Consider the following 25,356-nt stretch of genomic DNA (forward strand, 5'->3'; position numbering starts at 1 on the left):
AAATGAAGTGTTGACATAATTTTTTGAAGGTATAAATAACACAAGCTGAGATCCTTACTAGATTCAAGAAGAGCAAAGTACATTAGACGGGAAATAAATATGGAACAGGAATATTTTCATTTGTAATGAAAATTATTCTATTTACAGTTTTCAGGAGAGAAAAAAATACACACACACACACACACATTCACACACAAAAACCAGAGCAATACACTTTTACAGGGTGTTTCTTCATTAAGAGCCTGTCATTTGACATCCGGGAACACTCTATAGGGATCAACAAAGGGGTTCTAAATTGTGACCTGAGTAGTTTTGAGTTTAACATTCATGAAGGGGAGCCGAGAGGACAAGTAACACTTTGTTGGCTATTTCTACTCCTTACTGTCATTCTCTGAAAAGCACACACTGAATTTTCTCAGGGTTATGACATGTCAAAAAGACATGCTTTAAGGGGGAAACAGGTGCAATCAACACAGCCATGGGAGAGATACAGTTATGCTTGCTAGGATTTCCATTATTTCTGCTTCATTTCTAATATAGTACAAATCAATAAAAGCAACCACGTAAGCACATCTATGTTGGTATGTCATCATATTTAAGTCTACATGATATCAGCATGAAGAGAGCATAATGTGCTGTAGTCATCACATGGCATATCATGAGATCATACAATAAATCAAGAAATACGTCACTGGGTCAATGTATGTAGATCTGAAATATATATCACTGATTTTACAAAGACCAAGTTGCAGTCATTTTGTGCACTGCCTGAACTTTTCTACAAGTTTTTAATACACAAAATCAAGTTCTACATGTTATCTATGAACGTGCACACATGTGGCAAGAGGTTTTTAAAGTGCATTTGGGTGATTTCTTTCTTTCTTTTTTTTTTTATTTAAATCAAGCTCTTGGTTACATGTCGGCAGTAAGTTTTAGTAGTATTAAAAACCCTAAGACCATAACAGCTCAGAATCACTGTTTTAAAAGACTGCGTCTACCAAAGAGTCAGCAAGGCATGACTACTTACTTTCTTCATTTTTAAAACTCAGAGGTACCCCATGCACACTCCCAAATAAAACTACACAAGTTCCTTAGTTTAATTAGATCCCATTTGTCAATTTTGGCTTTTGCTGCCATTGCTTTTGGTGTGTTAGTCATGAAGTCTTTGCCCATGCCAATGTCCTGAATGGTATTGCCCAGGTTTTCTTCTAGGGTTATTATGGTTTTAGGTCTTTCTTAAAAGTTTAAGTCTTTAATTTGTCTTGAGTTAATTTTTGTATAAGGTGTAAGGAAGGGGTCCAGTTTCAGTTTCCTGCATAAGGCTAGCCAGTTTTTCCAACACCACTTATTAAACAGGCAATCTTTTCCCTTGCTTGTTTTTTCTCAGGTTTGTCAAAGATCAGATGGTTGTAAATGTATGGTGTTATTTCTGAGACCTCTGTTCTGTTCCATTGGTCCTTATATCTGTTTTGGTACCCATACCACGCTGTTTTCATTACTATAGCCTTGTAGTATAGTTTTCTGTTCGGAAGTGTGATGCCTCTAGTTCTGTTCTTTTTGCTTAGGATTGTCTTGGCTATATGGGCTCTTTTTTGATTCCATATGAAATTTCCGTAGTTTTTTCTAATTCTGTGAAGAAAGTCAATGGTAGTCTATAGCATTGAACCTATAAATTACTTTGGGCAGTGTGGCCATTTTCATAATATTGATTCTTCCTATCCATGAGAATGGAATATTTTTCCATCTGTTTGTGTCCTCTCTTACATCCTTGAGCAGTGGTTTGTAGTTCTCCTTGAAGTGGTCTTTCACATCCCTTGTGAGTTGTATTCTTAGGTATTTTATTCTCTTTGTAGCAATTATGAATGGGAGTTCACTCATGATTTGGCTGTTCATCTTTTATTGGTGTATAAGAACGCTTGTGATTTTTGCACACTGATTTTGTATCCTGAGACTTTGCTGATGTTGCCTATCAGCTGAAGCAGATTTGGGGCTGAGATGATTTGGTTTTCTAAATATACAATCATGTCATCTGCAAACAGAGACAATTTGACTTCCTTCCTTCCTATTTGAATGCCCTTTATTTTTTCCTCTTGCCTGATTACCCTAGCCAGAACTTCCAATACTATGATCAGAGTGAACAGGCAACCTACAAAACAGGAGAAAATGTTTGCAATCTCTCCATCTGACAAAAGGCTAATATCCAGAATCTAAAAGGAACCTAAACAAATTTACCAGAAAAGAACAAACAACCTCTTCAAAAAGTGGGTGAAGGACATGCTCAAAAGTAGACATTTATTCAGCCAGTAAACATATGGAAAAAAAAAGCTCCTCATCACTGATCATTAGAGAAATGCAAATCAAGACCACAATGAGATACCGGATCATGCCAGTTAGAATGGCAATCATTAAAAAGTCAGGAGACAACAGATGCTGGAGAGGAAGTGGAGAAATAGGAACACTTTTACATTGTTGATGGGAGTGTCAATTATTTCAACCATTGTGGAAGACAGTGTGGTGATTCTTCAAGGATCTAGAACCAGAAATACCATTTGACCTAGCAATCCCATTACTGAGTATATACCCCAAAGATTAACCATTCTACTATAAAGACACATGCACACGTATGTCTATTGCAGCACTATTCACAATGGAACCAATTCGAATGCCCATCAGTGATAAACTGGATAAAGAAAATATGGCATATACACATCATGGAATACTATGCAGCCATAAAAAAGGATGAGTTCATGTCCTTTGCAAGGACATGGATGAAGCCTGAAAAACCATCATTCTCAGCAAACACACACAGGAAAAGAAAACCAAATGCTGCATTTTCTTACTCATAAGTGGAGTTGAACAATGAGAACACATGGACACAGGGAGGGGATCATCACACACCAGAGCCTGTCAGGGATGTAGGATCCTAGGGGAGGGACAGCACTCGTAGAAATACCTGATGTAGCTGACAGGTTGATGGGTACAGTAAACTACCATGGCACATGTATACCTATGTAACAAACCTGCATGTTCTTCACATGTATCCCAGAATTTAAAGTATAATACAAAACAAACAAACCAACATTAATTCAGGTTGTTGGTTACCAGTAGGCAATGAATTGTAGTAGTATAAAAGATTCTAAGGCCAAAACTGCTCCGAATCAGTGCTTTAAAACCCTGTATCTACCAAAGAGTCACGAAAAAATGATTAGTGACTTTATTCATTTTCCAAAATCAGAATCATTTTCCAAAACAGCTCTGAATCACTGCTTTAAAACCATGTATCTACCAAAGAGTCACCAAAAAATGATTAATGACTTCATTCATTTTCCAGAATCAGAGGTATCACACATACCCAAACTCACAAACGAAAGCACACAAGCACATACACGTGCAGAAATTCAAGCTGGTAATCAGAGCATGTGATTGGGTGAAGATTCAAAGATTCTCAATGTGACAATACCAACATAAAGGAGTTGAAGTTCTAACACAATTGTGATGTCAGCAGGTATAGCTTTTCTCTAGGTAAAGAACAGTATAGGAAACCAGAAATTGAAGCACTGAAAAATATTTAGTTTCAAAATTCACCTCCTTGAACTCCTAACATGCATACAAATTCCACATTGGGATCTTTATCACAACCTAAAAGGCAAAGCATCTGAGCTAGAGCTTACATTTTTAAAATTCCGTTTTCTTATTCTTGTAACTATCATTTTATAAGCATAAACACTAACAAGAGCATCAGCATCATTTAGATCAAATCCTTCTATCTTATTCGGGTAAAAGAAGAATCAGAAGACTACGAACATTTCCAATATATTCATGTCCTTCTTTCCAGATGAAATTTATATTGGCAAATTTACCTTTTCCTGGAGGTGGTGAATCCTTCCGTCTTATGGCTACTTTTGAACTGGGATCTGCTTCTTTTGGGGTAAGCTGAATGGGTTTTACAACATAATGATTAATATATCATGTATATATCACAAGGCATTTTTTTAATTAAAGATGAAAATATATTTGTTTACCGTGGATAAAGGAGGTCGCTCAGAAGATCCTACAAAGCAAAAGGGGCACATAATTAAGTACGTGTAAATATGACACAGCCCACCATCCACTATGTAGTGTTTGTAACCAGCTGAAATCTTCATGCTTGGTCTTGAAACTGTTACCTATTAGGCTCTGGGTTGCTTTTGCTATTGTTTTGGTTAGCATACAGACATGACAGGAATATATGGAAATCATAATATAGGTTTCATAAAACATGTAGTCCAGATTTCGAGAGAGAGATTAGATTTCACATGACTACAACTAACACAGAAAAGTACTTCTACCAATGTGATCCTGTTAACTGAAGCCAAAAAACGTGATGTCAAATGAAAGGACCAAATAGGACCCCAGAAGGATAAATGTCAAAGCCCATGGTAGAACGCTATGGTGTACCCTGAAGAAATCACCCAAGAACCTTTTATAGTATAATACAATAGTTCTCCTGTTCTTCATTTTGTCCTCTAACTTAAAAACTATCAATTTCATTAAAATGTATCATTCACTTCTGCTTGCAGAATGTATTCTGAGTTCATTAGTTGAGGTATCTACATACAGAAGAATAGTTAACAAAAATACTCATGTTGTCCACAGTCATGCAGGCTTCTGGTGTTTTTCCATTTCCCGGATTCTCAACTTTAGCCCTCCTGCCATCTCTTCATTCACTTATGCAAAAAATGCATACATTACACTCCAAATACCTAATGTGTAATTGGATTCCCATAAAACAAATCTAAACAAAATCATTGAATCATCAGAGGCTGTTTTAATGTTAATCACCTTTTATATATCAAAATCAAAATCTTTGCCATGATTATTGACAGTTACATTTTAATACTTAAGAAATATATTTCTTGATTGTTTTGCTTCTACAGTCAGTTTGATATGTAGTGCATCTCATTTTGCTAACATGAAGCACCTATCCTATTGTCGATGTGTGACCCCATAGACAGAAAAATTGAGTCCCTGTGGTTTACTCTTAATCTTTCACCTTCTGTTTCCAGTAAGCTCTGAAGCAACAATAATCCAATATTCCATTCGAGTACGAATATACTAGGTCCACATAAAGTGAGTTATCTCAGGTTTCCTCATCAGAAACCCCCAAACACCTAGCCAGCTGCTACCTTTATTTACACCATCCCACCCCACTTGCACTCTTTTCTGTTGATAAATCTAATCTCACTATCTGGTTTTCATTCTTTGCCTTCCACATTTTGTTCTTCATTATTCTCACCACCCCTGTGATCAAACCCGTAAAATCTCATTTTTATAAATAAGAAGATATGGTTTTCCTTTATTAGAATATGAAAAGTTACAGAAACTGGACTAACTTGTACAAATTCCTTCTTCACAATAGCAGCCCCATGTCCTCCTCTCTCCCACAGACACACTGTTTCATAGTTTCTATTCACTCACATCAGTTTCACTGAGTATCATATCAAGTCTCATTTTATCTTCATGGCTTTATTTTATACTAGGGGTTATTATCAAAGTCTCAGCAAACTATGTTATATATTTTCTTCTACACGAGAGATTACTGAGCAGTAAATAAGAATCTCTTTGGATATAAACACTTTTATGTACACAAAATTTTTGTGAAGCTAACTTATGGTGAAATACACATTACACCATTATGTGTGTTACGTGTTCCAGAAAAACAGGCTCTAAAATTTTATTGAACTACTTAGTTTAAAAACTTCTGCAATTACAATGACATAGTCTCTGCTCAATGCAGCAACATCTTCAGAAATCTCTTGTGAAGACTTGGTAAAATGTCAGTCATTTACATGAAAAAGAGCATTAAGTGACAACACTGCTTGCTGGTATAAATAAAACAAGGCTAGATCCTTGCCAGATTCAAAGAGATCAGAGTGCCACGAGACAGAAACAAATATATAAATCGAAAGATTTTCATTTCTACCAAAAAATTCATGTATTTAAAGTTTTCAGAACAGGACAAAATGCAAGGAAACACAGCGGTGAGGCGTTATAGAGCATCTCTTCACCTGGATGCTATTTATCATTTGACATCCGGCAACCCTTTCCAGGGCTCAACAAAGGGGTTCTAAATTGTGATTTGATCATTCCTAGAGTTCAACATCAACCTTCCCATGTAAGGAAACCAAGGCATCAATGATACTTTGGCCATTTCTTCTTTCCAATGTCATTCTCTGAAAAGCATACACTGGAGTTTCAGAGTCATAGCATGATGGAAAAACATGGCTCTAGGGGGTAATGAATGCAGTCAGTACAGCTATGGCAGTGTATAAAACTATACTCAGGGTATCTGAAGTACTTCTATTTAGTTTCTTACATAGTACAAATCAATAAAGGCAACCACATAAGCAAATCTATGTTGGTATGTCATCATATCTATATTCATTTTGTATCAGCTTGAAGAGACTTTAATTAATTGTGGTGCAGTCATAAAATGGCATACCACAAGACCATACAACAAATCAAAGATGACCAAATTGTGTCAACCTGGATAGATCTGAAATATATACCACTGATTAGAAAAGTCAAGTTGCAGCTATTATGTATGCTGTGTGAAATCGTATAGAAGACTTGATACTTGAAAATGGATTCTACTTATTACCTATGAAAGTGCATGTATCTTGTAAAATATTTTTAATGTGCATTGCAGTGATTTAAAAGTAAAAAGTGTTCATTCTGGCTGTTGGTTACCTGTAGGCAATGAATTGCAGTAGAAGAAAAGATTCTAAGGCCAAAACAGCTCAGATTCATTGTTTTAAAACACTATATCTACCAAAGAGTTACAAAAGAATGATTAATCACTTTATTCACTTTTAATCAGAGATACACGCACACATATACACACGCAGAAACTCAATCTGGTAATCAGAAGATGTGATTAAGTAAAGAGTCTCAATGTAACAACACTGACATAAAGGAGTTGAAGTTCTAAAACAATTGTAACGTCGGTAGGTATAGCTTTTCTCTAGATGAAGACAGAAGAGTATTGCAATCAATTTTGAAGCACTGAAAATATTTACAGTTTCAAAATACACCTCCTCGAATCCCTAACATGCACAGGAATTCAAAACTGGGATCTTTAGATGATGACAGCTTTAAAGGAAAAGCATTTGGGCTAGAGCTCACGGTGTAAAATGTCTGCCTTATGCTTTAAATATCATTTTATAAACAAAGATATTAACAAGAACATCAGCATACTTACATCAAATCCTTCCATCTCATTTGGGGAAAAAGTGAGAATCAAAAAACTATGAGCATTTTCAACATTTTCAACTACGTTTTCTAAAATGAAATCTGTAGTGGGGAAATTTACCTTCGCTGGAAGTTAGTGAATCCATGCTTCCTAAGAATCTAGTTGAAATGTGATCTCTGTCTTCCACGGTATGCTGAATGAGTTTGACAACATAATGATTAACATATCATGTATATATCACAGAGCATTTTGTTAATAATTAAAGAAAATACGTATGTAAAGTTTACCGTGAATAAAGGCGTTTGCTCAGGAGACACTACAAAGCAAAAGGAACACATAACTGACTACAGGTAAATATGACACAGCCTACCATCAATCATGCAGTGTTTGTATCCAGCTGAAATCTTCATGCTTGCCCTTGAAATTGTTACCTATTAGGCTTCAGGTTGCTTTGCTCTTGTTTTGGTTAGCACACAAACATGACAGGAATATACACATGAAAAATCACAATATAGATTCTATAAAACATGCAGTCTAGGTTGCAAGGGTGAGATTAGGTTTCACATGACTGCAAGTAACATAGAAAAGTATTTCTACCAATATGAATTTGCTGAAAGAAGCCAAAAAAAAAGTGATGTCGAATGAGAAAACCAAATAGGACCCCAGAAGAATAAATGTTAGAAACTATGAAGTTGCAATGAGAGTGATGAAAATGTATCATCTGCGGCCGGGTGTGGTGGCTCACGCCTGTAATCCCAGCACTTTGGGAGGCCGAGGTGGTCGGATTACGAGGTCAGGAGATCGAGACCATCCTGGCCAACATGGTGAAACCCCGTCTCCAATAAAAATACAAAAAGTTAGCCGGGCATGGTGACGGGCGCCTGTAGTCCCAGTTACTTGGCAGGTTGAGGCAGGAGCATGGCGTGAACCCGGGAGGCGGAGTTCACAGTGAGCCGAGATCACGCCACTGCACTCCAGCCTGGGTGACAGAACGAGGCTCCGTCTCAAAAAAAAAAAGTATCATTCGCTTCTGCTGGCAGGAAGTGCTCTCAGTCATTAGTTCAGATGTCTACTTGGACAAGAATCGTTTCCATACTCATGTTATCCACAATCATGAAGATTTCTGGTATTTTTTCAACTTCTGGATTCTCAACTTTAGTTCTCTTGCCATTTTTTCATTCACTTATGCAAAAAATGTATACATTACACATCAAATAACTAATGAGTACTCAGATTTTCATTTAAAAAAATGTAACCAAAATCTCTGAATCACCATTGACTTTTTTTCATAATTATCAACCTTTTTTTTTTTTTTTTTTTTTGATACGGAGTCTTGCTCTGTTGCCCAGGCTGGAGTGCAGCGGCACAATCTCGGCTCACAGTCAACCTCCGCCACCCGGGTTCAAGAGATTCTCTTGCCTCAGCCTCCCTAGTAGCTGGGACTACAGGCACATGCCACCATGCCTGGCTATTTTTTTGTATTTTTAGTAGAGTTTGGGTTTCGTCATGTTAGCCAGGATGGTCTCCGTCTCCTGACCTCGTCATCCGCCCACCTCAGCCTCCCAAAGTGCTGGGATTATAGCTGTGAGCCACTGCACCTGGCTCAATCAACCTTTATATATCAAAATCTTTGCCATGATTATTGATAGTTACACTTTTAGTACTCAAGAAATAAATTTCTCATTTGTTTTTTTCTAAAGTCAATGTGATATGCTATAGCATAGCAGTCTCTGAGGTACTTTTATACAATGGCTATTTACATCAAAAACAGCATTTAAAAAAAAAACAGTCAATGTTTTGATATCCAAGTGCATCCCATTCACTAACAAACATGAATGAAGCACATATCATTGATGTGTAACTCCTGCAGAGAGAATAAACGAGTTCCTGTGGTTTCCTGTCATTCTTCTATCCTCTGCTTCCAGTAAGCTCCAAAGCAGCAATAATTTACTCTTCTCTTTGAGTGGGAATATACTGAGTCTACATAAAGTGAGTTCCCTCAAGTTTCCTCATCAGAAACCTCCAAATAACCTACTCAGCTGCTTTCTTAATTTACACTATCCCACCTCACATTTTTTTTTGTAAATCTAACGTCCACTTCTCAACAACGAATGTTATATTTTGATCTACAAGTTTAAATGTTCACCAAAGTTTTAAGAAAAAGTATGTTTAAATTAAATTATATTTGCTATAAAAATTAATAAATTATATTTATAATTTAATTAAAATTAGGTTTATAATTTAATGAAATGTAACAAGTAATTTAATTTCAAATTTATTTTAAATTATATATAAATTATATTTATTTTCAAAAATTATATTAAAGCATAGAAAATTATTCAGCTATATTCACTACTTCACCACCTTTTTTTGTACACAAAAAAATAACATTATCATTATTTGATTGCTCTCGTGGAGCACTTTTTATAATACCAATACCATTTGCTTCTTCTCCAGTTGCTGATAGTGATTTTTCTTCCTAGTTAAAAAAAAAAAAAAAAAAATCTTCAGAAAATGTTGTGTTTCCTACTCCATCAGTCAGTAATCCAAGAAACATTTTCTGGGTCTATAAATTCATAAGGTCTATCCTGGAAAATCTGATAATATGAATAAAATACTAATTTTACTTATTTATCAAGTGAAAAAAGAACTTCATAAAAACAAACAAAAGCAGAAAGACACAATTCATTATTTCTGCAATTCAAGTCAAAAAAATACAGTGACAGCACAAAGGCAGTAACAGTTATTTCTACCTGGGAAGCTTCTGAGACACTGCAAATTTAGCGTTCTATTTTTAAAATAGACAAGTGAAAAGTAAGACTGTGAAGAGTTTCTAGTCAGGGCAGCATGTGCAAAAAAATAAGGCATGAAACAGCATAGCCACTAAGAAATACCACAATAATGTGGTAAAGCTTGGACACAGACAGAGAAAGTGGGGTGGAGAGATACAATGGGAGAAACAGGCCAAACCACAGAAATAAGTGTTATGCTAGAATGCAAATGTTTCCTTCGTGTAATGAGGATACAGCTATAAGCAGATGAGTTAGATCAAAGTAAACATGTTTAAGAAAGGTCACCCTGGAAGACATACACAGATAAAGGTGGAGACAAGAGAGAAACAAAAAAGAACATTCCGAAAGTATAGGGTAGACAGTGTATTACAGTAATAAGATATGAGAAATGGTTAAAGGTAGAAAATACAAAATTTAGTGAGTCACTGGACTGGCAATGTGAGGGAAACCTGGAGTACAGTTTTTCGGCTTCAATGTTTCATTGCTACTTACTTGGTGCTGTTTACTAAGATTAGGAAGGCAGATTACAGAGCAGATTACAAAGAGTCAGGAAAGAATCTGGAAGGCAGTTTGAGACCTATCAAATTCGAGGCACAAAGGGGACTTAGAAGGCTGATCTGGGTAAATACATTTGGAGTAGAAACAGATGACCTTACTCAAAAAAACCATACGTTGTTGAGAAGGTCAACATTTGTAAAATATACTAAACTGGTAGGATTCAGTAATTTAAACATATGAAGAACTCTGACGTTTTGAAAATAAAAAGAAAACAAAACATGGGATTCAAAATTTCAATTATATATTTCTATACTGGATTAAAAGACATAAAATATATTTTCTTAATGTATGCAGATATTTAGTTCTGGAATATTATGGTCACATGCATTTTTGAACTTAATGAAAACAGTTATCTAAAACCAGTAATTCAAGGTATCCTAAGAAAGCTAATTTTTAAAGAATCATCTTAAAAGTTTTTAACTTGTAGAAACGTTTATTCTATTATACAATTATAAGGCATTTAAGCACTACTAAAATATGAGAGAGAAATGTAAAACCCTATTTTAAAGTTCATATGGTTTTCTGATTCTCCTGTAAATGATATACTAACTCTCTAATTGCCTACTTATGCCATAAAGATGATAGTTAAAATTCAGAGAAAAGATCAAGTAAAATAGTCATATGACTATGCAAGCTGAAGATTTACATGTTTTCAAATACACCATGCCTGTCAATCAGGACCCAACACTCACATGAAGAAAGAAGAAATTTATTTTGAAAATCAAATCAAAAGGATTCCTGAGTTTTACAGCTGAATAAATTTATGTGCAAGGTATAACAACTATAAACACTAAAGTGAATAATGCTTCCAGAGAATAACACAAAATGTCACAACCGTAGGAGATAGTTTTAAAAGTAAAAAGCAATATTCCAGAGATAATTCTGTGTACTCTGTTGGCAGTATTTCTTTCCTTATGATTCTATGGAAATAGGTACTTTGTTCAGGAAATAATTATGAGGATTGATTACACTCATCGCATGTGTGTTCTTAAGTACAGATGTTATCAGCACAAGGTAAGTCAGATTAGTTCCAGAAGTAATAATTTATTTCTTTAAGAGGGTTCCAGATTAAAAATATATATTTTCTCATTCAATGAATATAAATTAAAAACCTCCTTTAAAATTAACCAGAAATGTGCCGGTGTGGTGACTCATGCCTGTAATCCCAGCACATTGGGAGGCCGAGGCAGGCAGATCACCAGGTCAAGAGATCGAAACGATCCTGGCTAACACGGTGAAACCCTGTCTCTACTAAAAATACAAAAAATTACCAGGCATGGAGATGGGCGCCTGTAGTCCCAGCTACCCAGGAGGCTGAAGCAGGAGAATGGCATGAACCCAGGAGGTGGAGTTTGCAGTGAGCCGAGATCGCGTCACTGCACTCCAGCCTGGGCAATAGAGTGAGACTTTGTCTCAAAACACACACACACACACACACACACACACACACACACACACACACAATTATTGTATAACTTCAGCTCCTTCCAAAAAAGAGAGAACAAAACCACCATCCACCTTATGGAACAATGAATGATAAATGAAGGCCACACATACCTACTAAATAGAAAGCTGTAACTAAGTATCTTGACAATAGAAACAGAGGTGAAATGAAAGAATAGACACTAAAGACATGTGGTCTACAAGGAAAAAGTCAGACTGAGGTAAATCATTTTTAAGCAAAGGGGAAGGAGGGAGGAACAAACAAAAAACGAGACATGACCAGTCAATCAAATATGAGCTTACAAGAAAAGCTTGTGTTCGTAATATATGCCAAATAATACTCGATAGCATTTACTCTACAATGTGTTTTGTGTAAATACTTATGTAACAAAGAGTTTAATTTGTTTACTGTAAAATAACACATCCCAAGAGTTAACCAGGATCATTCATCTGAAAGCTGAAACATTCTTACAACAGAGAGAGAGAAGAAAAAACAATAAAGTTCCAGCAACTTAACACCTGGAGAAAGAATTTTTATTCAGAATTCAAAAGAGTAATGTATGTCCCGAAAAATATGTATTTAATAGAACATAGCCAGGACTTCAAAAATTTAAGAAAATTTAAACTAAAATCCTAATCCAATCTTCCAGTTAGAAGATATTAGAAAACATGCTGTATCCACCTTTCCTATTTCCTTTCCATCTTTTCTAATTTTTATTTTCTTTTTTATGACATTTTATCAACATAACTCAACTTATACATTCTCAACATTAGAAGAAAATATAAATTCAAAACATTCAAGAAATTTAATAGATTTAATTATGAGATCTGCCATGCATATTATGTTACCTGTAACATTCCATTATAAAAATTTGCCTGTTTGTTGATTCACATTAAAAACTATTAAAATGTTTCTTAGATGTAAGACCTTATTCTAGGTACTCCAGGATACACACAAAGAGGTTTCCTAGCTTCAAGTGGTTCATAGTAATGCAGCAGCTTTACATTATTTTTTCAAGAACTAAGCACAAAAGCCTCTGAAATTTGAAATTTAGAATGAGATACAAAGACCCTGAGTGGATTTTCTTTAAATTACGATGCAACAACTTTGTGAAATTAAAGTCTGACCATAGGAATATGAAGAGTCTCTGCTTATCAAACAGCTTGTTGTTTTAAACTAAATGCATATGCTTCAATTAGATAAAGAGTTTAAAGTATACTCTTAATGAAAAGGACTTGGAAAACACAGTGTAAATCCTCTGTAATACAGATGTGAGAACGGAATTTAAATTTCTGATCTCCCACCACTTTGTGAAATTAGACAAAAAGGTTTGCTGTATTGCCAAGATTGGTCTGGAACTCCTGGGCTCAAGAATTCTCCTGGCTTGATCTCTTCAATAGGTGGGACTACAGGCACATGATACTATGTCTAGTTACATTTCCACAATTTCTAATATTATTTTAGTCTAATTATAGAACCAAGAATAAAAATAAATAGCTCTCTGCAAAAATACTGGATGATGACAAAATAGGTGTGCAAGAAATAAAAAGAAACGATATGCTATGTGTAACAGGGTGATTCCATGGTTCCTATAACAAGTCATCTGATGTATTAAAGATTCATTTAAGCAGAGGTATTATTAGTCATACTCAAATGATATGTAACTCAAAGTAAAGACACTTACTCAAATAAGCCTAGAACAAAATTTGTACCTCCTCTATTGTGGGAAAGCATTCCCAAACATCATTTTTCTATCACTATATTTTCCAGCATTTTTTTTTTCAGATCACACCTCTCAAAGTATTTATCAACTATTTCTTATTTGCCAAAGCAAAAAAAAAAAATTAAAATTAACCCCTCCTATATCTTCAAAATGATTATCTCTAATAAAATTTCTATACAAACATGAAACAATGATAGGTAGACAACTGCTAACTTTTAGAAGAAAATAATATAGAAAATGAGATTCAGAGTGAGAAAATTAATTTCACAAGAGAGTACTCTACCTCAGATTCCAAATCAAACTCATTCATTGTCACAGGCTGTGCAACAATATCTGGTATGTAGAGACTCCTACAGAACAAAAAGATACAACAAAAATGAGTACGTTCATTTTTTAAAAGAAAACAAAAACCATCAGTCTATACATGCAATCCTCTCCAAAAAAAAGGGTAAAACTAAGTCTGAGGAAGGTCAGTTATCTGTATATTAAATAATATTTCTTGGTATAATTAAGATATGGCCTCTGTTTTAGAAAACATTTCAGTTACCTATTTCTGCCTCCACCTCTCCCAGCCTATGAAATATCCAATGCAGACTCACCCTTAAACCCATAGCAAATAGTGGCAGGCAATATAATGGCACATCCAGACAATAATTTGTCCTTATAAATTATCTACCTGAAAGGCTAAACTGAAAATCCAATAGATATCTGACAAAACTTTTGTTACTGAACTGGAGTAAACCTGATGAGCTACAACAAGGTAGAAAAGGCACTGTCTCTTCCCTATTATCTATTTCTGATTCAGAGACTAATCTGTGTCACTGGAAAATGGGAGTCTTGGATCTTCAGCTTTTAAGCTACTAAAAGAGGGCCCATTGATTCTCTTTACCCTAGAACACTCCAGGGAGCCCCCTGAAACACTGCAAATGTTTGAAAGCTGAGTGTACAAAAGTCAATGTACATGTTGTTATGTTGTTATTGGGAATATTCTTCACAGAAAATTGAAACAATAAAATTTTTAAATCCAATTATTGTCATTATAGATCCTGCCTTACTCAGGTCCACAAAAACCAGCAAGCTTAAGAACCTTCATAGACACTCAGATACCCAAGAGAGAGAATGCTGGAAAAGTCTCCATCCTGAGTATGTACGGCTCCATTCCATTCATCACTGTCTAAATATCTTCCTTCCTAGGGGCTCCCACTTCTGGATCCCTCTTCTGGAGATCCATGGCAATCTCCACTCTACATCTTCAGCCTAGGAAAGCCCAGATTCCTCAAAAGACCAGCTATAATAATTGAGAGTAGGAGCTCTCTATTCCTCTGCTTCTGGAAAGTAAGTCAGTCTCAGTCATCCATCCCAAGCATATGCGTGTTACCGACTACCCACCTGAAGCTTCATTGCTGATTTGCCAGCAAATCCTACATTTGACCTACCCTACGTGTATGTGAGAGAATTGAGAAAAGAGGCAGAAAAAAGGAGACATCCACCCTGGCTCACAGATCTATGTACTTAAGCAATCTCCAGCTCCCTAGTTCTTGAGGTGTTCTAAGCCCTCTGTAAGCTGGGGTGGAAGAAGATGATACCACATTCCTATCTGCTCTAGAGACTCTTTCCTGTGGCTCAAATCCTTTTAACACTTTTCAATAAAAACCTTGAAATCTGTCAGTTCCTCCGGTTAAACAAAAAGGCAGCAACCTCTTCAGAACTCCAAGAATGTCCCAATATGCCTTTCTTCATAACTCCCACCATCCTGTGTTTTCAATTCCCTTATCTTTATCAAACTTGTAATAAAAGCAAATATTTGGATTTTTTCCTAAAACCCTCATTTCTGTCCAACTAAGTATTCGATTCTCTTCAACTTTGGCTGTCCCTTGAAAATTCCATTCTCACCCACTTTCATTGGGTTCAACACCTCATTCCATGCTCATCCTCTTCCACTGTGTTCACTAGACCCACTCCCTCTTTCTAAAACTAAAATCACTCAATGACAGAATGATGTCAAAGAAGACCGGGTTTTGAATTAAGAAACCTGAATGCAAATCTCACTTGTGCAATTTACTGTATCCAAATAATTTTCTCCCTTTGAGTTTCAGGTTCTCCACCTGAACAACCACTTGATCAGGATGCTCAACAAGGACTCAAGTATTAGAGGATATTTTCTTTAGTCTCTAGGAATTCCTAAAATTCTGAAATTATATGCACCTCTGATATTATCTATAGGAAAATGGGGAATATTTAGTTGCCGTACATGAGAACTATAATAGAAGATCATAAACCCTAAGAAAAGCAGAAGAGAAAGTAAAAAGAAAACAAGAAAATATTATTAAAATGTCTCAGAAGGAAAAAAAGAATCCAGAAAATAAGAAAAAGCTTCAGCATACTAGGCAGGGTACTCACTTAAAGAGAAACCCAAACCGGGTAGGCAGCAAGTAGAGAAATGAATTAGAAATATCCTTTTAATATAGGCTAAATATAGTTAACATTACATGGACTATATGTAGATATTCTCCATGCACAGTCAGATAATATTTTTCTAGGACTGGCCTGGTCTTTCTTATGAAAAACTTAGGGACCAGCAGCTACAGATAACTGATACCTGCCTTTAAAACGTTGATGGTTAAAAAAAAAAAAAAAAAAAAAAAAAAAAAAATGTAATATGGTTACTACTGCCATTTCCAAAATATTTGGACAAACTTTTGGAGTAGACAGGCTTCAAAACAACACTCTAAAGAGAGTTAATATGTAACAAAATGTGACTTTCTGAATTGATCTGATGTAAATCAGTACCGTGATCCCATTGCCGCATAGATCTCTATCCATCCATACTTATGGGCAAAATAAGTGTTTTGAGAGCCAGGCAGGATGATGGTCAAATCATGGGTTGGCTACCTGTTAACTGTGGAATCATGAGCCAGTATTTCAACCTCTTTAATCCAGAGTTCCCTAATTAGTAAAAAAGCAATAATAGCACGAATAGTTTGTAAAGCTGTGTGAAGATGACATGACATGATAAATGTTAAGCATGTAATACATTGTCTAGCACAGAGCAGAACACTAAACAGATGCTAGTTTCTATTCTCTCTATTCACTTAGTTAACATATCACTTTAAAAAATCTGTGAAGTCATACCTGTCAAAACACTCTTCAACAGGAGGAAGCACTATTAAACAAAAAGTAAAATGCATTTTAAATCAACAATAGAAAAGTATAGAATATTAAAAACATAAAAAAAAGCACAAAGGCTTGTTCCTATAATCTCAGCTACTCAGAAGGCTGAGGCAGAAGTATCACTTGAGAAGCCCATCAGTTTGAGACCAGCTTGGGCAACATAGCAAGAATCTATCCTTATAAAAATAATAATAATAATAATAATAATAAACCAGAAGGCCTGGCGTGGTGAGTCACACCTATAATCCTAGCAGCTTGGGAGGCTGAGGTGGGTGAATCACTTGAGGTTAAGAGTTTGAGACCAAGCTGCACAACACGGTGAAACTCTGTCTCTACTAAAAATACAAAAAGTAGCCAGGTGTGGAGGTGCACACCTGTAATCCTAGTTACTTGGGAGGCTGAGGCAAGAGAATCACTTAAACCCAGGAGGTGGAAGTTGCAGTGAACGAAGATCGTGCCACTGCACACCAGCCTGGGCTGCAGAGTAGTAAGACTGTGTTTCGAAAAGAAAAAAAAAAAAGAAAGAAATGAAGAATAAGTAAATAATACAATAGGCAGGCTCCAAATAACTTACCATCTTCTATAGATTTCGGAGAAATAATCTTTCTCTTCGGGATGTATAGTTTTGAAATAATCTAGAAGAAAAACACAATAGGTTTAAGAATAACATGCAACTTAAATTAATTAGCCACAATTACTACATGATCTAACACAAAAAGTATAGACATTGAAGTCACTCATATGTAGATTCAAACCTCAAGTCTGCCATTTACTTATCTACATATTCTCATGGTGTGATGATTATGATTGGTGATACAGATATTCTCAAAATGTTACGCCTTTCAACACTATTTATTATGCAAATACTATGATATCCATTAGTTTCTATTATTAACCACAACAAACTGGAACAAAAATTTACTCAAATGTAATTTAGAGTATTACTGAATAAAACTAATTATAAAAAAGTAAATTAATCACATTATTTTTCAAAATATGTATGCATGATATATATTTGTGTGAATTGCATTTTGTGGGAAAAATGTGAGAATGTAGTTTTTAGTAGTACTGTATTTAAATACGTTGGCATCGGAAACAGTACAAGTTGATTCTATTCTGTGTGTCAAAAGCTAAAAACAAATTATTGTATAACTTCAGCTCCTTCCAAAAAAGAGAAAACAAAACCACCATCCACCTTATGGAGCAATGAATGATAAATGAAGGCCACACATACCTACTAAATAGAAAGCTGTAACTAAGTATCTTGGCAATAGAAACAGAAGTGAAATGAAAGAATAGACAGTAAAGACATGTGGTCTGCAAGGAAAGAGTCAGACTGAGGTAAATCATTTTTAAACAAAGGGGAAGGAGGGAGAAACAAACAAAAAATGAGACATGACCAGTCAATCAAATATGAGCTTACAAGAAAAGCTTGTGTTCACAATAGATGCCTAATAACACTGGATAGCATTTACTCTACAATGTGCTTTGTGTAAATACTTATGTAACAAAGAGTTTAATTTGTTTACTGTAAAATAACACATCCCAAGAGTTAACCAGGATCATTCATCTGAAAGCTGAAACATTCTTACAACAGAGAGAGAGAAGAAAAAACAATAAAGTTCCAGCAACTTAACACCTGGAGAAAGAATTTTTATTCAGAACGCGAAAGAGTAATGTATGTCCTGAAAATTATGTATTTAATAGAACACGGCTGGGGCTTTGAAAATTTAAGAAAATGGAATCTAAAATCCTAATCTAAGCTTCCAGTTGGAAGATATTAGAAAACACGTTGTATCCGCTTTTCCTATTTCCTTTTCATCTTTTCTAATTTTTATTTTCTTCTATAAGACATATTTTATCAACATAACTCAACTTATACATTCTCAACATTAGAAGAAAATATAAATTCAAAACATTCAAGAAATTTAATAGATTTAATTATGAGATCTGCCATGCATATTATGTTACCTGTAACATTCCATTATAAAAAGCCCATTTGCCTGTTTGTTGATTCACATTAAAAACTATAAAAATGTTTTGTTACATGCAAGACCTTATTCTGGGTACTCCAGGATACATACAAAGAGGTTTTCTAGCTTCAAGTGGTTCATAGTAATGCAGCAGCTTTACAATTATTTTTTCTGAAGTAAGCACAAAAGCCTCTGAATTTGAAATTTAGAATGAGATACAAACACGCTGGGTGGATTTTCTTTAAATTACGATGCAACAACCTTGTGAAATTAAAGTCTGACCATAGGGATATGAAGAGTCTGTGCTTATCAAACAGGTTGTTATTTTAAACTAAATTTATATTCTTCAACTAGATAAAGAGTTTAAAGCATACTCTTAATAAAAAGGACTTGGAAAACACAGTGTAAATCCTCTGTAATACAGATGTGAGAACACAATGTAAATTTCTGATCTCCCACAACTTTGTAAAATTAGAGATAAGGTTTGCTGTATTGCCAAGATTGGTCTGGAACTCCTGGGCTCAAGAATTCTCCTGGCTTGATCTCTTCAATAGGTGGGACTACAGGCACACGATACCATGTCTAGTTAAAATTCCACAATTTCCACTATTTGGAATTCCACAAATTCCAAATAGCTCTCTGCAAAAATACTGTATGACAACAAAATAGATGTACAAGAAATAAAAAAGAAACTATATGCTATGTTTAACAGGGTGATTCCATGGTTCCTGTAACAAGTCATCTGAGGTATTAAAGATTCATTTAAATGGAGGTATTATTAGTCATACTCATATGATATATAACTCAAAGTAAAGACACGTACTCAAATAAGCCTAGACCAAAATTTGCATCTGCTCTATTGTGGGAAAGCTTTTCTGTCGCTATGTATTTTCCAGCAATTTTTTTTCAGATCACACCTCTCAAAGTATTTATCAACTATTTCTTATTTGCCAAATTAACAAAAATTAAAATTAACCCCTCCTATTCCTTTAAAATGGTTATCTCTAAAAAAAGTTATAATACAAACATAAAACAATGATAGGTAGACAACAGCTAACTTTTAGAAGAAAATAACATAAAAATGAGATTCAGAGTGAGAAAATTGATTTCACAAGAGAGTACTCTACCTCAGATTCCAAAGCAAACTCATCCTCTGTCACAGGCTGTGCAACACTATCCGGCCTACAGAGACTCCTACAGAGAAAAAAGATAAACAAAAATGAGCACGTTCATTTCTTAAAAGAAAACAAAAACCATCAGTCTATATATGCACGTCCCCTTGAAAAAAAAAAGGTAAAACAAGGTCTGAGGAAGGTCAGTTATCTGTATATTAAATAATATTTCTTGGTATAATTAAGATATGGCCTCTGTTTTAGAAAACATTTCAGTTACCTATTTCCGCCTCCACCTCTCCCAGCCTATGAAATATCCAATGCACACTCACCCTTAAACCCGTAACAAATAGTGACCAGGCAATATAATGGCACAGCCAGAAAATAATTTGTCCTTACAAATTATCTACCCTAATGGCTCAACTGAAAATCCAATTGATATCTGACACAGCTTTTGTTAATGAACTGGAGTAAACCTGATAACCTAAAACAAGGTAGAAAAGGGACCGTCTCTTCCCCATGATCTATTTCTGAATCAGAGACTAATCTGTGTCACTGAAAAATGGGAGTCTTGGATCTTCAGCTTTTAAGCTACTAAAAGAGGGCCCATTGATTCTCTTTACCCTAGAACACGCCAGGGAGCCCCCTGAAACACTGCAAATGTTTGAAAGCTGAGTGTACAAAAGTCAAAGTACAAATGTATATGTTGTTATTGGGAATATTGTTCAAAGCAGATTAAAACATTAAAAATTACAAAATCCAATTATTGTCATTATATACATCCTGCCTTATTCAGGTCCACAAAAACCAGCAAGCTTAAGAAGTTTCATAGACACTCAGACACCCAAGAGAGAGACTGCTGGAAAAGTCTCCCTCCTGAGTACGTACGGCTCCATTCCATTCATCACTGTCTAAATATCTTCCTTCCTAGGGGCTCCCACTCCTGGATCCCTCTTCTGCAGCGATCCATGGCAATCTCCAATCTACATCTTCAGCCTAGGAAAGCCCAGATTCCTCAAAAGACCAGCTATAATAATTGAGAGTAGGAGCTCTCTATTCCTCTGCTTCTGGAAAGTAAGTCAGTCTCAGTCATCCACACCAAGCATACGTATGTTACCGAATACCCACCTGAAGCTTCATTGCTGATTTGCCAGCAAATCCTACATTTGCCCTACCCTACGTGTATGTGAGAGAATTGAGAAAAGAGGCAGAAAAAAGGAGACATCCACCCTGGCTCACAGATCTATATGTACTTAAGCAATCTCCAGCTCCCTAGATCTTGAGGGGATCAAAGCCCTCTGTAAGCAGGGGTGGAAGAAAATGATACCATATTCTTATCTGCTCCAGAGACTCTTTCCTGTGGCTCAAACACTTTTAACATTTTTCAGTAAAAACCTTGAAGTTTGTCAGTTCCTCCAGTTAAACAAACAAAAAGGTAGCAATCTCTTCAGAACTCCTTGAATGCCATATTCTGCCTTTCTTCATAGCTCCCAAAATCCTGTGTTTTCAATTCCATTATCTTTATCAAACTTGTATTAAAGGCAAATATTTGGATTTTTTCCTAAAACCCTCATTTCTGTCCAACTAAGTGTTCATTTCTCTTCAACTTTGGCTGTCCCCTGAAAATTCCATTCTTACCCACTTTCATTGGGTTCAACAGCTCATTCCATGCTCATCCTCTTCCGCTGTGTTCACTAGACCCACTCCCACTTTCTAAAACTAAAATCACTCAATGACAGAATGATGTCAAAGAAGACTGGGTTTTGAATTAAGAAACCTGAGTGCAAATCTCACTTCTGCGATTTACTGTATCCAAATAATTTTCTCCCTTTGAGTTTCAGATTCTCCACCTGAACAACCACTTGATCAGGATGTTCAACAAGGATTCAAGTACTAGAGCATACTTTGTTTAGTTTCTAGGAATTCCTAAAATTCCGAAATTATATGTACCTCTGATTTTGTCTGTAGGAAAATGGGGAATATTTAGCTGCTGTACATGAGAACTATAATAGAAGATCATAAACCCTAAGAAAAGCAGAAGAGAAAGTAAAAAGAAATCAAGAAAATATTATTAAAATATCACAGAAGGTAAAAAAAAAAAAGAAAAAGAAAAAGAAACCAGAAAATAAGAAAAAGCTTCAGCGAACTAGGCAGGGTACTCACTTAAAGAGAAAACCAAACTGGGTAAGCAGTAAGTAGAGAAATGAATTAGAAATATCCTTTTAATATAGGCTAAATATAGTTAACATAGTATGGACTATATGTAGATATTCCCCATGCACAGTCAGAAAATATTTTTCTAGGACTGGTTTGGTCTTTCTTATGAAAAACTTAGGGTCCAGCAGCCACAGATAACTGATATCTGCCTTTAAAACTTTGATGGTTAAAAAAAAAAAAAAGTAATATGGTTACCACTGCCATTTCCAAAATATTTGGACAAACTTTGGAGTAGACAGGCTTCAAAACAACACTCTAAAGAGAGTTAATATGTAACAAAATGTGACTTTCTGAACTGATCTGATGTGAATCAGTACTGTGATCCCATTGCCGCATAGGTCTCTATCCATCCACGCTTAGGGGAAAAAGAAGTGATTTAAGAGCCAGGCAGGGTGATGGTCAAATCATGGGTTGGCTACCTGTTAACTGTGGAATCATGAGCCAGTATTTCAACCTCTTTAAACCAGAGTTGCCTAATTAGTAAAAAAGCAATAATAGCACGAATAGCTTGTAAAGCTGTGTGAAGAAGACGTGATACGATAAATGTTAAGCATGTAATACATTGTCTAGCACAAAGCAGAACACTAAAGAGATACTAGCTTCTATTCTCTCTATTCACTAAGTTAAACATATCAATTTTAAAAATCTGTTAAATCATACCTGTTTAAACACTCTTCAGCAGGAGGAAGCACTATTGAATGAAAAGTAAAATGCATTTTAAATCAACAATAGAAAACTAAGGAATATTAAAAACATAAAAGAGCACAGCGGCTTGTTCCTATAATCTCAGCTACTCAGAAGGCTGAGGCAAAAGTATCACTTGAGAAGCCCAGGAGTTTGAGACCAGCCTGGGCAACATAGCAAGAATCTATCCTTATAAAAAAGATACTAATAATAAACAAGAAGGCCTGGCGTGGTGGGGCACACCTGTAATCCTAGCAGTTTGGGAGGCCAAGGTGGGCGGATCACTTGAGGTCAAGAGTTTGAGACAAGCCTGGACATCATGGTGAAACTCTGTCTCTCCTAAAAATACAAATATGGCCCAGATGTGGTGGTGCACACCTCTAATCCCAGTTACTCGGGAGACTGAGGCAGGAGAATCACTGGAACCCAGGAGGTGGAAGTTGCAGTGAGCCAAGGTCTCATCACTGCACTGCAGCCTGGGCTGTAGACTAGTAAGACTGTATTTCAAAGAAAAAAAGAAAGAAAGAAAGAAAGACAAAGAAAAAGAAATGAAGAATAAGTAAATAATACAATAGGAAGGTTTCAAATAGCTTACCATCTTCTGCAGATTGTGGAGAAATAATCCTTCTCTTTGGGATGTATGGTTTAGAAATAATCTAGAAGAAAAACACAATAGGTTTAAGAATACATGAAGCAAGTTAAAATAATGATAATTGCCACCATTACTACACAATCTAACACAAAAAGTATAGACATTGAAGTCACTCATATGTGGATTCATACCTCAAGTGTGCCATTTACTTATCTACGTATTCTCATAGTGTGATGATTATGATTGGTGATTCAGATATTCTCAAAAGGTTACTCTTTCAACCCCAGTTGATTATTATACAAATATTCTGATATTCATTAGTTTTTTTATTAACCACAACAAACGAGGACAAAAATTTACTCATATGTAATTTAGAGTATTAGTGAATAAAACGAATAATAAAAAGGTAAATTAATCAGGTTATTTTTCAAAATATATACACATAATATGTATTTGTGTAAATTGCATTTTGTGGGAGACAATGTGAGAATGTAGTTTTTAGTAGCACTATATTTAAATGCGTTGGTATTGGAAACAGAACAAGCTGCTTCTATTTCATGTGTCAAAAGCAAAAAACAAATTATTGTATAACTTCAGCTCCGTCCAAAAAAGAGAGAACAAAACAACCATCCACCTTATGGAACAATGAGTGATAAATGAAGGCCACACATACCTACTAAATAGAAAGCTGTAACTAAGTATCCTGACAATAGAAACAGAGATGAAATGACAGAATAGACAGTAAAGACATGCAGTCTGCAAGGAAAAAGTCAGACTGACGTAAATCATTTTTAAACAAAGGTGAAGGAGGGAGGAACAAACAAAAAAAAGAGACATGACCAGTCAATCAAATATGAACTTAAAAGAAAAGCTTGTGTTCACAATAGATGCCTAATAACACTGGATAGCATTTACTCTACAATGTGTTTTGTGTAAATACTTAGGTAATAAAGAGTTTAATTTATTTAGTATAAAATAACACCCCAAGAGTTAACCAGGATCATTCATCTGAAAACTGAAACATTCTTACTACAGAGACAGAGAAATATTGAGAGAGAGAAAGCAAAAAAAATAAAAATAAAAATAAAAATAAAGTTCCAGCAACTTAACACCTGGAGAAAGAATTTTTATTCTGATTTTGAAAGAGTAATGTATGTCCTGAAAAGTATGCATTTAATAGAACATGGTTGGGGCTTTAAAAATTTAAGAAAATTTGGCCGGGCGCGGTGGCTCAAGCCTGTAATCCCAGCACTTTGGGAGGCCGAGATGGGCGGATCACGAGGTCAGGAGATCGAGACCATCCTGGCTAACACGGTGAAACCCCGTCTCTACTAAGAAATACAAAAAATAGCCGGGCGAGGTGGCAGCGCCTGTAGTCCCAGCTACTCGGGAGGCTGAGGCAGGAGAATGGCGTGAACCCGGGAGGCGGAGCTTGCAGTGAGCTGAGATCCGGCCACTGCACTCCAGCCTGGGCTACAGAGCGAGACTCCGTCTCAAAAAAATTTAAGAAAATTTAATCTAAAATCCTAATCCAAGCTTCCAGTTGGAAGATATTAGAAAACATGCTGTATCCACCTTTCTTATTTCCTTTCCATCTTTTGTAATTTTTATTTTCTTTTTTATGACATTTTATCAACATAACTCAGCTAATACATTCTCAACATTAGAGGAAAAGATAAATTCAAAACATTCAAGAAATTTAAAAGATTTAATTATGAGATCTGCCATGCATATTATGTTACCTGTAACATTCCATTACAAAAAAAGCCATTTGCCTGTTGTTGATTCACATTAAAAACTATTAAAATGTTTCACACATGCAAGACCTTATTCTGGGTACTCCAGGATACATACAAAGC

At 35.5% G+C, this 25,356-nt stretch overlaps 1 protein-coding gene across 50 annotated transcripts in view; it reads right to left on the bottom strand.

Moving 5' to 3' along the window:
* Positions 1-25,356, bottom strand: part of ANKRD36C (ankyrin repeat domain 36C) — a 157,824-nt gene that overhangs the window by 97,248 nt on the left and 35,220 nt on the right. For 48 of the 50 annotated variants that reach the window (XM_050755278.1, XM_050755272.1, XM_050755311.1 and 45 more), the window contains 11 exons: positions 23,501-23,561; positions 22,882-22,912; positions 20,020-20,086; positions 17,494-17,554; positions 16,881-16,911; positions 14,032-14,098; positions 9,671-9,710; positions 7,519-7,547; positions 7,352-7,424; positions 4,023-4,051; positions 3,861-3,933 (listed from right to left, as the gene is read on the bottom strand). In XM_050755278.1, the coding sequence (XP_050611235.1) occupies positions 3,861-3,933; positions 4,023-4,051; positions 7,352-7,424; positions 7,519-7,547; positions 9,671-9,710; positions 14,032-14,098; positions 16,881-16,911; positions 17,494-17,554; positions 20,020-20,086; positions 22,882-22,912; positions 23,501-23,561 (562 nt within the window). The remainder of the gene's footprint in view (positions 1-3,860; positions 3,934-4,022; positions 4,052-7,351; positions 7,425-7,518; positions 7,548-9,670; positions 9,711-14,031; positions 14,099-16,880; positions 16,912-17,493; positions 17,555-20,019; positions 20,087-22,881; positions 22,913-23,500; positions 23,562-25,356) is intronic. The other 2 variants (XM_050755294.1, XM_050755295.1) reach the window with 2 other exon arrangements.

Source organism: Macaca thibetana, chromosome 13 (genome assembly GCF_024542745.1).
Source record: "Macaca thibetana thibetana isolate TM-01 chromosome 13, ASM2454274v1, whole genome shotgun sequence".
NCBI classification, from domain to species: Eukaryota; Metazoa; Chordata; class Mammalia; order Primates; family Cercopithecidae; genus Macaca; species Macaca thibetana.